The 13,553-nt window shown below is 55.7% G+C and overlaps 1 protein-coding gene across 1 annotated transcript in view; it reads right to left on the reverse strand.

The window, feature by feature from the left end:
- Positions 1–13,553, reverse strand: part of MYO15A (myosin XVA) — a 62,581-nt gene that overhangs the window by 31,363 nt on the left and 17,665 nt on the right. The window contains exons 12-32 of the mRNA XM_011961653.1: positions 13,161–13,274; positions 12,511–12,569; positions 12,301–12,424; positions 11,257–11,352; positions 10,705–10,836; positions 10,015–10,140; positions 9,363–9,440; positions 8,328–8,476; positions 8,162–8,207; positions 7,851–7,975; positions 7,225–7,342; positions 6,747–6,922; positions 6,160–6,244; positions 5,370–5,423; positions 5,195–5,276; positions 4,991–5,121; positions 4,399–4,494; positions 2,877–3,112; positions 798–979; positions 439–511; positions 55–246 (exon numbers count right to left, since the gene is read on the reverse strand). Coding sequence (XP_011817043.1) covers positions 55–246; positions 439–511; positions 798–979; positions 2,877–3,112; positions 4,399–4,494; positions 4,991–5,121; positions 5,195–5,276; positions 5,370–5,423; positions 6,160–6,244; positions 6,747–6,922; positions 7,225–7,342; positions 7,851–7,975; positions 8,162–8,207; positions 8,328–8,476; positions 9,363–9,440; positions 10,015–10,140; positions 10,705–10,836; positions 11,257–11,352; positions 12,301–12,424; positions 12,511–12,569; positions 13,161–13,274 — 2,474 coding nt within the window. The remainder of the gene's footprint in view (positions 1–54; positions 247–438; positions 512–797; positions 980–2,876; positions 3,113–4,398; positions 4,495–4,990; positions 5,122–5,194; positions 5,277–5,369; positions 5,424–6,159; positions 6,245–6,746; positions 6,923–7,224; positions 7,343–7,850; positions 7,976–8,161; positions 8,208–8,327; positions 8,477–9,362; positions 9,441–10,014; positions 10,141–10,704; positions 10,837–11,256; positions 11,353–12,300; positions 12,425–12,510; positions 12,570–13,160; positions 13,275–13,553) is intronic.

Genomic DNA, 13,553 nt, shown 5'->3' on the forward strand with positions numbered 1-13,553 from the left:
AGGCCTTCTGCCTGGGAGTGGCCATCTGTGAGGGGGTACCCCGTAGCTACCTACACTTTGGGGCCTCCCCTGCTGGTTACAGGCCCCTCTGCACCCACAATGAAGTAGGACTTCTGTCGAGGGAAGTCCCTGAGCAGCTCCAGGTCCGACACCAGGTCCAACACATAGTCGTGGCCAGCCAGCTCTGCCCACTGGACACCATTCTTCATGGCCACGGTCCAGCCACGCCAGCCATCTGCCAGCCCCCTGGTGATGTCATGCACAGGAATAGAAATGAGGGACAGAGTCGTCAGGCACTACCTGGGGAGATCCTGGGTTATAAGCCAGACCCTAAACATGAACAGAGTGGACCCTATGGGACCCTCTGGGGGATCTGACCTCCCCCTACAACATTCCAGGTACATAAGAGTATGCTGGGAGGGCATCCTAGGAGCCAACCTGTGCCTCAGTATGTCTCCAGCCACCTCTTCCCCCGTACTCCAGGAGTGCACCGGGCAGGAGAACTGGTCACCTGGGGCGCAGCAGGTGCTGGGCTCAGGTTGGAGCATCTGAGTCCAGTTTGGCTGTGTCTCCCTGCTTGCTTCTTCCTCTCAGTCTTCCTGTATCTGTAGCCTCACTTCCCTGGCTCCCCTTTCCTGGGCCAGGTCCCGCCACCCCCACACAGACTTTCACGCAGAGCCACATCTGAGAAGGCCCCTCCCCAGCTCCAGAACATCCCGTGGCTTCTGCCATCCCCAGGGCTCATTGGGCCCTGCTGACTCCCACTGCCCTCACTGAGGTGGGAGAAGGCAGCTTACCATTGAAGCAGCCCACGTCCAGCGCCATGTTGGCCTTCTCATAGGTCGCTGTCCACTCGAGCTGGGTCGGGGGTAAGGTGCGGGCAGCCCCGGAGCCCTGCTGTTGGGCCCGGCCCATGGCCTGCATGAGGCGGTGCTGACACACAGCCTGGAAGCCATTCCGCCCATAATCAGACACAAACCTGATGGGTAGGAGTTGGAGCCGGGATCAAGAGGGATCTGAAGCTAGCTGGGGGCTGGGGGCTGCGGGGTGGGGGTTAGGAAATTCTGAGGTTAGTCCGAGAAAGGCCCAGGCTATTCCAGAGCTCCAAGGTGAGGCTGCGAAGGCCCCAGGCTAGTTCAGAAGGGTCCCAGGTTAGAGTCCAGTGCTCTGGGACTGCATTTAAGGGGTCCCAGGCTAGCTTACAAAAGATCTCAGGGTAGTTTAGAGTCCCATGGCTAAACTGAAAGGGTCCCAGGCTAGTCCAGAAGTATCCCAGGCCAGCACAGAGGTCCAAGGATAGGCCAAAGAGGTTCCAGCTTGTTGGAACAAAATGTCATTGACAGGATGGGGTCTGCAGCTGGGTGTGGGCAACAACCAGAACTCTGTCTTCGCTCTCTCGCAGGGCAACCTTGGGTGGTTATCTGCCCTCTGAGCCTCTCCTCCAAGTTTTCATCTATAAAAGGGATGGCTGAGGGTTCAACTCAACCCAGGTCCAATGAGCCCAATCCCTACCAGTCATTCCTCATGCTTCCCTCACCCCAACATCTTACATCCCCTGCAGCTAAGCCTGGCCAGAGCAGCACTGGTGCAGGCCCACAGTAGCTAGAGAGGGAACCTAGCACCATGCCCTCAGGAAAGCCCCAGGCAGCCAGGCCAGCAATGGCCCTACCCTGCTGTCAGCTGCCATGGAGTCACAAGACTGGCCAGGTGATGTCCACCTGCTGCATGCTGGTCTGAGCAAGAGTCTGTACACTCCGTAACTCATGGAGGTGGGTTCTGTTGCCATCCCCAAATTATAAGGAAGAAACAGTTTCAGAGAGGGGCAGTGACTTGTCTCAGGCCACACAGCAGGTAAGTATCAAAGCTGAGATTCACACCCAGGGCCTGCCTGTGTGATTTCCTTGCAAATCATCCTTCTCATCCAGCAGGGTGACATCATTGTGATGGTTATACCCACATAGCACCTACCATGTGCCCCTCTCTGTTCTAAGCACTTCACGTGTGTTTATTTTGTCCGCACAATAGCCTATGAAGTAGGTACTATCATTATGCCATTTTTTTTTAAACAACAGACAGGGTCTTGCTCGGTTGCCCAGGCTGAAGTGTAAGTGGCATGATCCTGGCTCACTGCATCCTCAACCTCCTGGGTTCAAGCAATGCTCCTGCCTCAACCTCCTGAGTATCTGGGACTACATGTGTGTGCCACTATGCCTGGCTAATTTTTAAATTTTTTGCAGAGACAAGGTCTGGATACATTGTCCAGGCTGGCCTTGAACTCCTGGGCTCAAGCGATCCTCCCATCTTGGCCTCCCAAAGTGCTAGGATTACAGGCATGAGCCGCTGTGCCTGGTCTTGTGCTGATGTTTTAGCAAGGTTTGAGGGTGACACATCTCATGCCTGAGCATGAAAAGTCAATCATCACACTTATAGACTATAAAAGAATAACCCCCATTTGATATGTAAGGAAACTGAAGCCCAGAGAGGTTAAGTAACTTACCCAAGGTCACACAGCTCATATGGCTGAGGTGAGATTTGAACCCTGATTGTCTGAGTCCAGCATCCATGCTCCTGATCACCCCACTAAACTCTCATGCTGTGAGAGGTCAATGCTCTTTTCCAAATTCCCCACATGCTGGTCTTGTCCCACTCTGAGTTCTGGAAGTCCCTCATCCAGTCTGACCCAACTCCTAGCCCCTGCAGTGAAGGCCTGCCCTCCTTTCTTGCTCTGAGCCCAGCAGAAACGCAGAGCAGCCCCTGGCCAGCCTCCATGTCTGAGCTTCCCAGCACAGAGATAATGACTCCTGGCCTGACCTTTAAGATCTCCACTGCTGGTGCCACCGTCCCTCATGTCCCAGCCCCTACCCAGTCCCACTCACTTGAGAAGGTACTTGTTGAAGCGCGGGGAAGGTGCAAAGCCACTGAGGCAGGTGGCCAGCAGCAGCCAGCCCCGCTCAGCATTGTGGGCATTGTGATTGTGCCACACCTGATTGGCCAGCTGTGCCAGGATCTCGTCCCGTAGCTCAGGTACCGCCAGTCCCTTCTGCACAATGTAGTTCCCGAAGATGTTCTCCCGGGCACCATGCAGGTGGGGGTCACCCATGAAGCGCAGGATCTGGGCCACGAACAGAGTTTCCTGGGCGTCTCAGAAAGTTGTTCCTTCCAGTCCCCACCCCACAACATGCAGCCCTCTCATGTCCCTCCCATGTGTGCCTCTGCCCATATAAATGTCCCTCACATTACAATATAACTGATATATATATATGGAGTACTTTTTTGAGATGGGGTCTCTGTCACCCAGACTGGAGTGCAGTGGCGGGATCTCAGCTCACTACAGCCTCAATTTCCCTGGGCTCAAGTGATCCTCCCACCTCAGCCCCTCAAGTAGCTGGGATTACAGGAGCATGCAGCCACACCCAGCTAATTTTTATATTTTTAGCAGAGACAGCGTTTCACCATGTTGCCCAGGCTGGTCTCAAACTCCTGGACCCAAGGGATCTGCCTGCCTTGGCCTCCCAAAGTGCTGGGATTACAAGTGTGCGCCACCGCGCCCAGCAAACAACTGCCGTATTCTATGCTGAATGACCAGGCAGTTTACTTAAACTATAGGAAAGTTAAAGATCCAAAGTATGTTATCTTTCCTGTTCATGAACCTTCTAGAACTCTCCATGCAGCCCCAGCCCCCTCCCTGCACTGCTGGCCTCCAGCCAGCCCCCACCTCCTGCTCTATCTGGGCCACAGAGTATTCTTTTTAACATTCAGATATGACCACAGACCACATCCCTCTCACGGAAGCACCTGCCTTGGCTCCCTAGGTCCCTTGGGATGAAATCTAAGCTCTGGGTCTGTAATTAAGGCCTCACTGGCCAGTCTCACTCTTGCCCTCCTGACTCCGTTCTGACCATACCAATTTCCTCTTCTCTGTGTACTTTCTCCACTCTCCCTGACTGGCAAATTCCCCTCCAGCTCAAATGCCTTCTCCTCCAGGAAGCCCTCTCTGGCCCTGCCCAGGGCTGAATTAGTGGCCCCATCAGACTCCCTAGCCTTGGTGCTTCCCTCTGTCCATACTGGTGGTCACTGGCTGGGTTGACTCTGCCTCCCCCTTCAGACTGAGAAGTTCTTAAGGAGAAGGCCTGGGTCTCTTCTTGGTGTCCCTGAGAGGCTCCAAGGCAGCCTTTTTTTTTTTTTTTTCCTCCAGGAAGATGGCTGGGAGAAGAAAAGTCACCAGTCCTCAGAGAGGAAGCCAGGTCTCCCCTTCTGACATAAAAGTCCCTCCTTTGGGGAAGAGGTGTGGGGCTCATGGATTGGGCTTGGGGAGGGCTGGGAAGACTGGGAGCCTCATGGCCCAGCCTCAGGGCCAGGGGCTATGAATTAGAAGGTGGGCTGGGGCAGACCCCATACCAGCTTGAAGACGCTCACGGCTTCTGCATGGTGCTCGGCGGGCAGCTGCGTGAGGGGTGTCCTCAGGGGCACTGTCAGCATCCCAAAGGCAGGTTCCTAGGGCACAGGGCAGGCACATGAGCAGACAGAGCCGGGACTGACAGGCACATCTGGACCCACTGCTCCATGCCACATGGGACTCCAAGGCCTATGAGGCAGGGGCTTCGGTCCTCAGTGTATGGATGGGGAAACTGAGTGCTGGTGAGGGGCCACCACAGTGGCCTTCAGCAAGTCGGTGGTAGGGACAGGATAAACCCTCATCTGGAGGGAGGAAATCAGAGCTGGGCTGACATGCTATGGCTCCACCAGTTGTTCAATTTCTGAAATATTTCCAGACTGGTTGGTGGTAAACAGCCCTGCCCCAGCCCTGAGGCCTCTCCACTGCTATCCAGACCCCAGGGATCTCCCAGATTCCCTATGATCCAGCAACTAAAACGTTCATACCCAACACCACAGGGCACAGCCAGGAGCTTGCCCCAGGGCAAGGACAATGTCCATTCGAATTGGTCAGCGCCAATCAGCCAGGACACCTTGGACCTCAGCTAGTCCTTACCTTGAAGTGGCACCGGACAAACTTGGCCATAGGATAGTTGTTGATGTCCAGGGGCAGTGTGACACGGGGCTCAGCCTGGAGCCGAGGAGTCCGCACAGGGGCCACCTGAGGCACCTGGGCCAGCCTGAGGCCTGTGGAGAGAGGAGGGAATGCGGTGCCTGCTCTGATCTGCCTGTGTCCTCCCCCCGCCTGGCGCTGACCCACCTGCCACTGCTTGCAAGAGCCCAGCCAGCTCAGCCGGTACCTCCAGGTGCCCCACAGCCACTACCTCCCGCTTGCTCAGCTCCTGGAGGGACAGTGCACGGGGCAGACAGGCCTGCCACATCCCCACCTGCCAGCCTCCCTCCTTGACCCTGCTGCCACCCAGACTCACACCCACCTCCTGCTCCCGCAGCCACGCCCCCTCCACCTGGCACCTCCACTCTGCCCTCAGCTTCAGGAGAGCAGATGTCAAGGTGGGGAGTGGCAGGCAGAGGTGACGATGGGCACCCAGGCAGGCCAGGCCAGCTTACGCAAGGCGGCCACACTCAAGCAAGGGGGACAGCTTGCCTGTTGTGTGGAGGTGACTGCCCCCCTCCACACGTGGGGCAGGAGGCTGAGGTTGGCCAGAGAAACAGGGAGGGGAAAGGAGAGAGAGCAAGAGAGAGACAGAAGCAAAAGGCGGAGGCAGGAAAATGCTGGGGAAAGAGACACACAAGGAGAATTTCTGGGAAGTGGCTGAGCACTGCATCATGGGAAGCCCTCCTCTGCAGTGCCAGAAAACCTTCAGTAAAGGCTACCTACTGCTTCACTGCTTTGGGAACTGCATTTATCTTTCTGGTTGCTGGTTTACATGACAGTGGGTCAAGACATGAAGGTAAGAGCAAAACCATACCCAGTGAACCATACCATCGCCAAATTCTAATGGTCCTCAATTCCTGAAGACCCCACTGTGAACCCAGCACCAGCCCAAACCCTTCAATGCAACATCTCATTTAACCCTCTCCACAATCCCAAGGGGTAGATGGGAAAATTGAGGATAGACAATGGCCAAGGTTACAGAGCTAGTGGGTGGCAGAGGCAGAATTTGAACCCAAGACGGCCTGAGGCCAGTGGTCTCCTCTTGGGTGCTAAGCGCCTTTTCCCCTTCTCTGCTGTCCCCTTGTACCCAGATAAGGTAGAGCCTATACCTTGAGATAGCGTCGGCGGCTCATGTATGCGTGTACCAGGGACCGGAACTTCACCAGACTCCTCCTCATCTGCTGATAGCGTTGCCTGGGTTGGGGGAGTGGGGAGGTCAGGGATTGGGGCCACAGGGTGACAGGGTGACCTAGGGGCAGAGAGGCCCTTGCCAGCCTGGCCTGGGAGCCAGTGCCCACATCTCACTCTTGGGGTCCTTTGGCACAAAGGGAAACTGGAGCTCAGAGAGGGGCAGTGACTTGGCCAAGGTCACACAGTAAATTAAGTAGCAAGGCCTGGATTAAACCTGCCTGAATAATTTATTTCCCAACAGTTTATAATCTCAGGGTCCCTGAAATGCCGGGTAAGGTCCCTCTTGGCTGAATGGATTCCCACCCACTAGTTACAAGGACCTGGGGTTGGCTGGGAAAGACATTCAAAAGCAGAGATACAGAGAATCTGATCATCCTCCTACAGAGGCCTCCACCCTCAGCTTGCATACTTCCAGATATAGGGAGCTCACCACCCAAGGTCAGGCGTGGCCTCTCCCGAGCCTGACCATAGGTCTCCTAGGAATCCTGCTTTTTTTGCGCCTCACCTGGCAAGGTAGCCACGAGCCCGGCTTTGCAGCAGGATGATCTTGTGGCGCAGAGAGCGGAATCGCCGCTTAATGAAGAAGCCACGGAGGCAGCGCTGCAGAGTGAGGGCTGCCAGATTCAGGACATGCTCTCGCATACTCTCCAGCAGCTGGTATAGGTGTTCCTTAAGGAACAGCTGAGGGCAGGAGGAAGGCACTGAGGCAGATAGGAGCCAGGAGGCTGGACTAAGGGCCCCTCCCTCTCTAGAAGTCCGTGGAGACAGAATAGGCAGGGCAGCCTCCTGGAGGGGGGCTGGAGGATGGGGTGGATTTGGAGAGGTTGAAGGATGCTGGTGAATCAGGTAGTTAGCATTCCATGTCCCAAGCTCATCTGGGTTGCTCCTGGGACGGCAGTCTCTAGCTTGGACATTTCTGACTCAGTAGTTGTGAAGCCCCCGAACTTGGGGTCTCCAAGGGCTGACTGTGGGGCGGGACTCACCTTGCTGACCCCAACACGGTACATGTTTGGCATGACTTTGCACAGGCGACTCAGCACTGACACACACATGTCCCCATTAGCCGGCAGGCCATGCTTGAGGGCCACTAGACAGCAATACCTGGCAGGGGGCCCAAACTCAGTCTGGGGCTGTGAGACCTACCCGGGGTGCCGGCTAGACCATGGGGTTACCGCCCCCAGCCCCGTGTCCAAAAGGCCTGGTCCCAGTGGTGGCTCCACGAATAGTTTATTATAATCTGAAAAAAGGCACTCCATCCTCAAGACTCTTTACTTCTGGGTGTCAGACAATTGCTATAATAGATGATTTCAGTAGAACAGGACACTTGACTGCCACCTGCTGGAAACTTGTCATTGTAACTACTAAAACCATTCTAATCAACACGGAGGGTTGATTATACATATTATATGTTATACAACATATAACTACAAAAAAGGCAATACAATAAATGCATCTACCACACAACAGCTAGCATGTGGCAGCCTTGTGAAGTATACAACCTGAGCAACTGTGCATGGCAAGCCCTGTACTGCCTGGGTTGTGTATTCCTGGGGCCATGGGGACTTGGGCAGGGATTTGTAGAGCTCAGGAACTACCCTAACCAAGATACCTGTCAATGAACCCCTGGAAAGGCAGGCGCACTGGAAATCCCTCCTTGCGGATCCTCACGGTCTCCAGCACCCCTGAATAGCGTAACTGTGCCATTACCACATCTGGCTCAAAGAGACTTGGCTCCTGTAGGGATGCCCAGAGAGGGAGTCTGCACACTGGCTCAGCCATGTGCAAAGGGCACCGTCATGGTGAATAGTCCCAATGCTAGGCTGGGCAGATGCATGTCCAGAGAGGCCAAGCCACTTGCCCAAGGTCACACAGCATGGGCAGGAGGATTTGGCTCTCTCAGAGGCCTCAGCTCTCACTCACCTTCTTGTGGTTGGGCTTCAGGCAACGCATGAACAAGGGGTTACACCTGGTAGCGGCAGGAAGAGGACAGCGTGAGGCCTCAGAAAAAGAAGGTGCTCACCCTCTGAGGGTCATGAGGTGGGTTAAGGATGAGGCTGGGTGCTCCACCCACCTGCCCCCACCCCACCTCTCCATCTTTTCCACCAGATCCAGGAGTGACTGCTGGAACTTGGCAGCCACGGTGTGTGCCTTGTAGAGCCGAGTGACGGAGCTGCTCTTGCCCAGGCGCTGAGGGGCAGCCTGTGGGGCATGGCTGGAGAAGAGGTGTGCCACCACCTGGGCAGGGGTCAGGGCAGGGAAAACAGACAGGCAGGGGCCGGGAGACCGAAATGAGGAGGAACAGAGAGCAGGAGTCAAATCTCTGGACCAGGGGGATCTGAAGACTAACTGGACCCCTGTTCTCTCTGCAAGGCCTCTGTCATCCTGCCTTACATGCTTCTCAAAACAGGTAGGGCTCAGCACCTTCCAAGGGATCCATCCCATGACTGGCTTTTTCCCCTTCAGTCTAAGGAACACACAGTCACTGACTGTGTGCCTGGCCCCAAGGCGGCCTGTTAGACACATGGTTGTGAACTCTGGCTATGACCTCATGAGGAGGGTGCCCAGTGGACAGGAGGAAGGGAAGGGCCAGATAGGCGAGGTGATGTTACCAGGCCTGTGCTCTGTCATAGGGCCATCTGCTGGCCGTAGTGTAGCTGGGATGCAGGGCCCTCCCTAAGCCTTCAAGGAACCCAAAGTTGGTACCCCAAGCTCTCCCCTGGGGCCTTATGGGTGGGGTGGGGGAAATTGAGAACACCAGGAGGTGGGATTGGGGGAACAGGTCTGGCAAGAAACCAGGAAAGAATGGGCCAGGGAATGGGGTGGAGCCCGGAGTGGGGTAAGTACAGGGCAAGGTCACAGCTGATGGGGTACAGGGTTAGAATTGGGAGTGGGGCCGGGGTCTAGCCACTGGGGCTGTCACGAGCCAGATGGCAGGATCAGGATGAGGAGCCAAGCTAGGCAGGAACAGGCCAGGAACAGGGTGTCCAGGCCACTCTTGTCTTTGGCCAAAGCTAAGCGGAGCCAGGACGTGGCAACATGGTCTAAGGCCTGAAGGCGGGCTGGGGGTGGGGGTGGGGCCATGCGTGGGGGCAGGGCCAGAGCAGTGGGAGGTGAGGCTCACCCTTGTCCGGCTCCGTACGAACAGGTCCAGCACGTCCTGGCGCACTTGGTCGTGGTTCTTGTCCAGGAACTTGTGCACCTGAAAAGGGGAACAATGGCCCAGGTAATCCTGGCCTGTCTCTCTGTCTATCCTAGGAGGGATTGGATCCTCCTCACTTCTATGGTCCCTACCTCTCCAGCTCCCACCATTCTGCCTATTCCTGGCTTCACATGACCAACCCGGGTTTTGGCCTCACCCTCAGTGAAGGACATTGTCCTGCACCCATTCTACAGATGAGAAAAGTAAGGCCTGGATGGGGACAGAGGCATGGAATCCTAGCCTGAGACACCTCCAGGGCAGGAATGTGCCTCAGATAATAGTGATGAGGGTGACCACAGTGAAGTCACTATTGATGAGCTACTCTTTATCAAACCCACCCTGTATTTCTCACACCCACCCCATGAGTTGGGCACTATTATTATCCCCATTTTCCAAGTGAGAGAACTGAGGCTCAGACTAGTTAAGCAATTTGCTCAAGGTCACAGAGCTTGGGCACAGCAGAGTCAGAATTGGACCTGGGTGTGAATGTCTGGGGCCAGTGTTGTGCTTCTGTGTCTCCAACAGCTAGCAGCACTGCAGCACCAGTGGCCAGGCCGACTGTCTCGGGGCTCACCTGGTAGGTGACCTTGCCTGCATAGTGCTTGATGGTGAACTCAGGCAGCGGCATCTTGGGTTTGGAATAGAGCGGGTTGGCGCCATGATGGTAGTGGCACTTCTGTAGGAAGGTGTGGTCTGTAGCCTGGGGGCAATTTAGGGATCAGTGGGTGGGCAGGGGGCCTGGACACCCTGTTCTTGGCCTGGTAGCAACCTCACTATCCCCAACTGCTCCCAGTTGAGCACCAGAGAGGAACAACTCACAGCTTCCCATGGCTGCCCATCTCCCTGGGTCAGAAGGCAAGTGCCTTAGCCAGGCACTGGAGGCCTAAGTGGTCCCTTGAAGATAGGCGTGGTTGAATGAGCTCCTAACTGCCTCCCCTCCAGGCCAACTGCCTTTGCACTCTATTGATCTCACTGCCATTCTACCCTTGTGTTTTGCAATCAGGATTTGAGGCCCAATCCCAAGGTTACCTACTCCAGGAAACCTTCTGTGACTTTCCAGGCTGGTGCAGCCTCTCTTCTGAACACACAGAGCTGCCCATCTGGCCTCAATCACCCCAGGATATGAATAGTAGGTTGGGTGTCCCAACCCCCCACTGCCTTCCTCAGGCCAGAGCAGAGAGGAATGAAGGAGTCAGGGTGGGATGAGGACACGAGGCTGAGAGAGCTGTGACCTGACTAGGCTCACACAGTGCCTGCAGCTCACCTGGGGAAAGCAACACTGGTCGTCGAGGATTCGCAGGATGCCATAAGGTTTCAGTGAGATGAGGTTGATGCAGGGCTGGTTGTCAGCAAAGGTGATCTCCTGCCAGTCGATCTGCTCACGGATATACTCCTCCTGCAGGCAGTGGGCAGCAGCAGCTCAACCTCCCATCCCTGTCCAGGGCCCACCCACCCTACCCACCCTCCCTCCCTCCCAGGCTGAATCTAAAGGATTCATACCTCCCAGAACAGGGAACTCACCCCCTAATAAGGCAGCATGAACCAACTCAGGGTCCTGCTGCTCCCTCTGCCTGGGACAGCCCAGTAGAGGAGAAGGACCCCCCAAGGGGACTCCTCTCTGAGCCCAGAACCTCAGCACCTTTCCCTCCAGAACAGAGACCTTCCCATGGGCTGGTCCCCAGCTTAGAATGCCTTTCCCTCTGCTGTCTACTGATGTCAGAATTGCCCTTAAACAACCAGTATATCCTCATCTGTCTCCAAGGAGGTCCACTGGTCAGTCAAGACAGGGACAGGAGTATTAATGGGGCCCACACACCTGCTCTTCCTGGAAGACGATCTTGTTGAAAAGGTACTGAAGGTTCTCGTTTGCGTAGTTAATACACAGCTGCTCAAAGCTGTTGAAGCTCAGGTCCTGCCAGGTGGATGGGGAGGCTGGGACTGGTCCTTCCTTGGCCACCAGCCTGTTTGCCCTGCTTTCCCTGGTGGCAACTTCAAAAAGCTGGAGCTCAACCACAGACCCTCAGCTCAGAACCCTCCACGGCTCCTGCTGCACCCAGGACAGAATCTGACAGGCAGTGGCTGATGGCCAAGGCTCCGGGGCCTTCTGCCTGGGTTCAAATTCTGGCTCGGCTACTTTCTAGCTACATAACCTTGAATAACAGCCCCATGCTTCAGTTTTCCCATCTGTAAAATGAGGATACTGACAGTACCTGCCTCACAGGGTTACTGTAAGGATGAAGTGAATTAACAAAGTGCTTTGAACAGCACCTGGCACATAACAGGTGCCACGTGAGTGCCTGTGATGGCCGCATCATGCTCTTGCCCCATCCCTCACCACTTCCTTTGCTGTGCACTGGCATAGTAGTCACCCCTCCCCCACACACGAAGTCCAGTCCCAGACCCCACGCCCCACCACCGCTCCCAGCCTTTGCATATTCTGTTCCTTGCACCTATAGTGCCTTTGCTGGCTCTTAGGAGTGTCTCGTCCTTATCCAGGAAGCCTTCCCCATTTCTGCCCAGGTGAACTAAAGGTGCCCACTGGAGCATATAGGCTTGTCAGAGTCTGCCCCCACTCCCACCTAGCCTCACCTGGAAGCTCCCCAAGGGCAGGGCCCTGGCTGGTCCTTTCTGGGCAGCTGGTATTGCCCAGCAAAGAGCCTGGCCCGGAGGCCTTGGGAGTACTTGTGGTGAGTAAAGAAAATGAAAGGAGACAAGGGAGATGGTGACAGGGAGGGGTTCATGAAGGGAGGATGGCACCAGCTGCAGGCACAGAAAGGGATGGGAAGGGCAGCCCGAGATGCCTGAGGGAGGTGAGACCTTGCCTATGTCCCCTGCCCCTCAGCCTCCTACACAGCCCCACCTCGAAACCATAGATGTCCAGGATGGCGATGGACAGCGTGTCCTGCCGTGGGGACACCAGTGCGTTGACCCTGGTGATGAGCCAGCTGAACAGCAGTGCATACAAGACCTTGGCAATGGCATCCCTGAAGCAGAGGTGGTGCTAGTGTGAGCAGGACACTGTGTGGGGTGCTGGGCTTCGGGGCTCAGGCAGGGCAGGGTGCGGCCTCACCTGGCATCCACAGCACTCTCCACAGTTAGGGGCGTGAAGATCTTCTCTCGCATTGTCTCCTAAGGAGGGGCACAGCCCTTGAGTGACAGCAGGCTGGCCACTGCCTCCAGAAAGCCCCCAGGGGACTAGGGGAGTGGGAGCATGGGGAAGGGAGGCTAGAGGGATATAGTGACTGTGCACACAGAGACTAGGCAGGACCACCCCCACCCCCACCCCAGCTCTGCCTGGTAATGCTGGTAGTGGTGGGGACTGCAGGTCTAATGGGGGAGACAGAGGCATCAGCAGATACAATGAGATCAATCCTGGGAAGGGGGAATGGGCCTAGGACTGTGAAAGACCAGATGAGGCACTGACCCGGCCAAAGATTAGGGAAGGCTTCTTAGAGGAGGGGATACCTAGATAGGCTCTTAAAGGATGAGTAGGCGTGAAAAGAGGAAGAGCATTCCAGATGGAGGAAACAGCCTATGCAACAGTCTGAGATTGGAATCTGAAATGTCTTTGGGGTCTGAAATTACTCCCCTCCATGCCTGACCCAGGGACAGAGAGAGCAGGAGAGAGGGAAAGGCTGCCCACGAAGGATCAGCACAAGGCAGCTCTGTCCAGGCCCTGGTAGAAAGCTTTGTTTGAAGGCCAGAGGCCCACAGACTCACGGTCACTTTGAAGGTGATGGCCTTCTGCAGACCCTCAGGGGAGATCTGCAGCAGCTCTGCCACGGCCTGGATCTCCCGGGCACTCACCACTGAGGCCACCTCCTGTGCATCCATCTATGCAAAATACCAACAGGAATGTGCTTTGAACTAGATAAGCCGAATTTAAAGTTCATATGAAAAACAGGGCCGGGCACTATGGCTCATGCCAGTAATGCCAGCACTTTGGGAGGCCAAGGCGGGCGGATCAGCTGAGGCCAGGAGTTCGAGACCAGCCTGACCAACATGGAGAAACCCCATCTTTAATAAAAATACAAGGGCCGGGCGCGGTGGCTCAAACCTGTAATCCCAGCACTTTGGGAGGCCGAGACGGGCAGATCACGAGGTCAGGAGATC

Source organism: Colobus angolensis, unplaced genomic scaffold, assembly GCF_000951035.1.
Source record: "Colobus angolensis palliatus isolate OR3802 unplaced genomic scaffold, Cang.pa_1.0 Scaffold560, whole genome shotgun sequence".
In the NCBI taxonomy this organism is placed as follows: Eukaryota; Metazoa; Chordata; class Mammalia; order Primates; family Cercopithecidae; genus Colobus; species Colobus angolensis.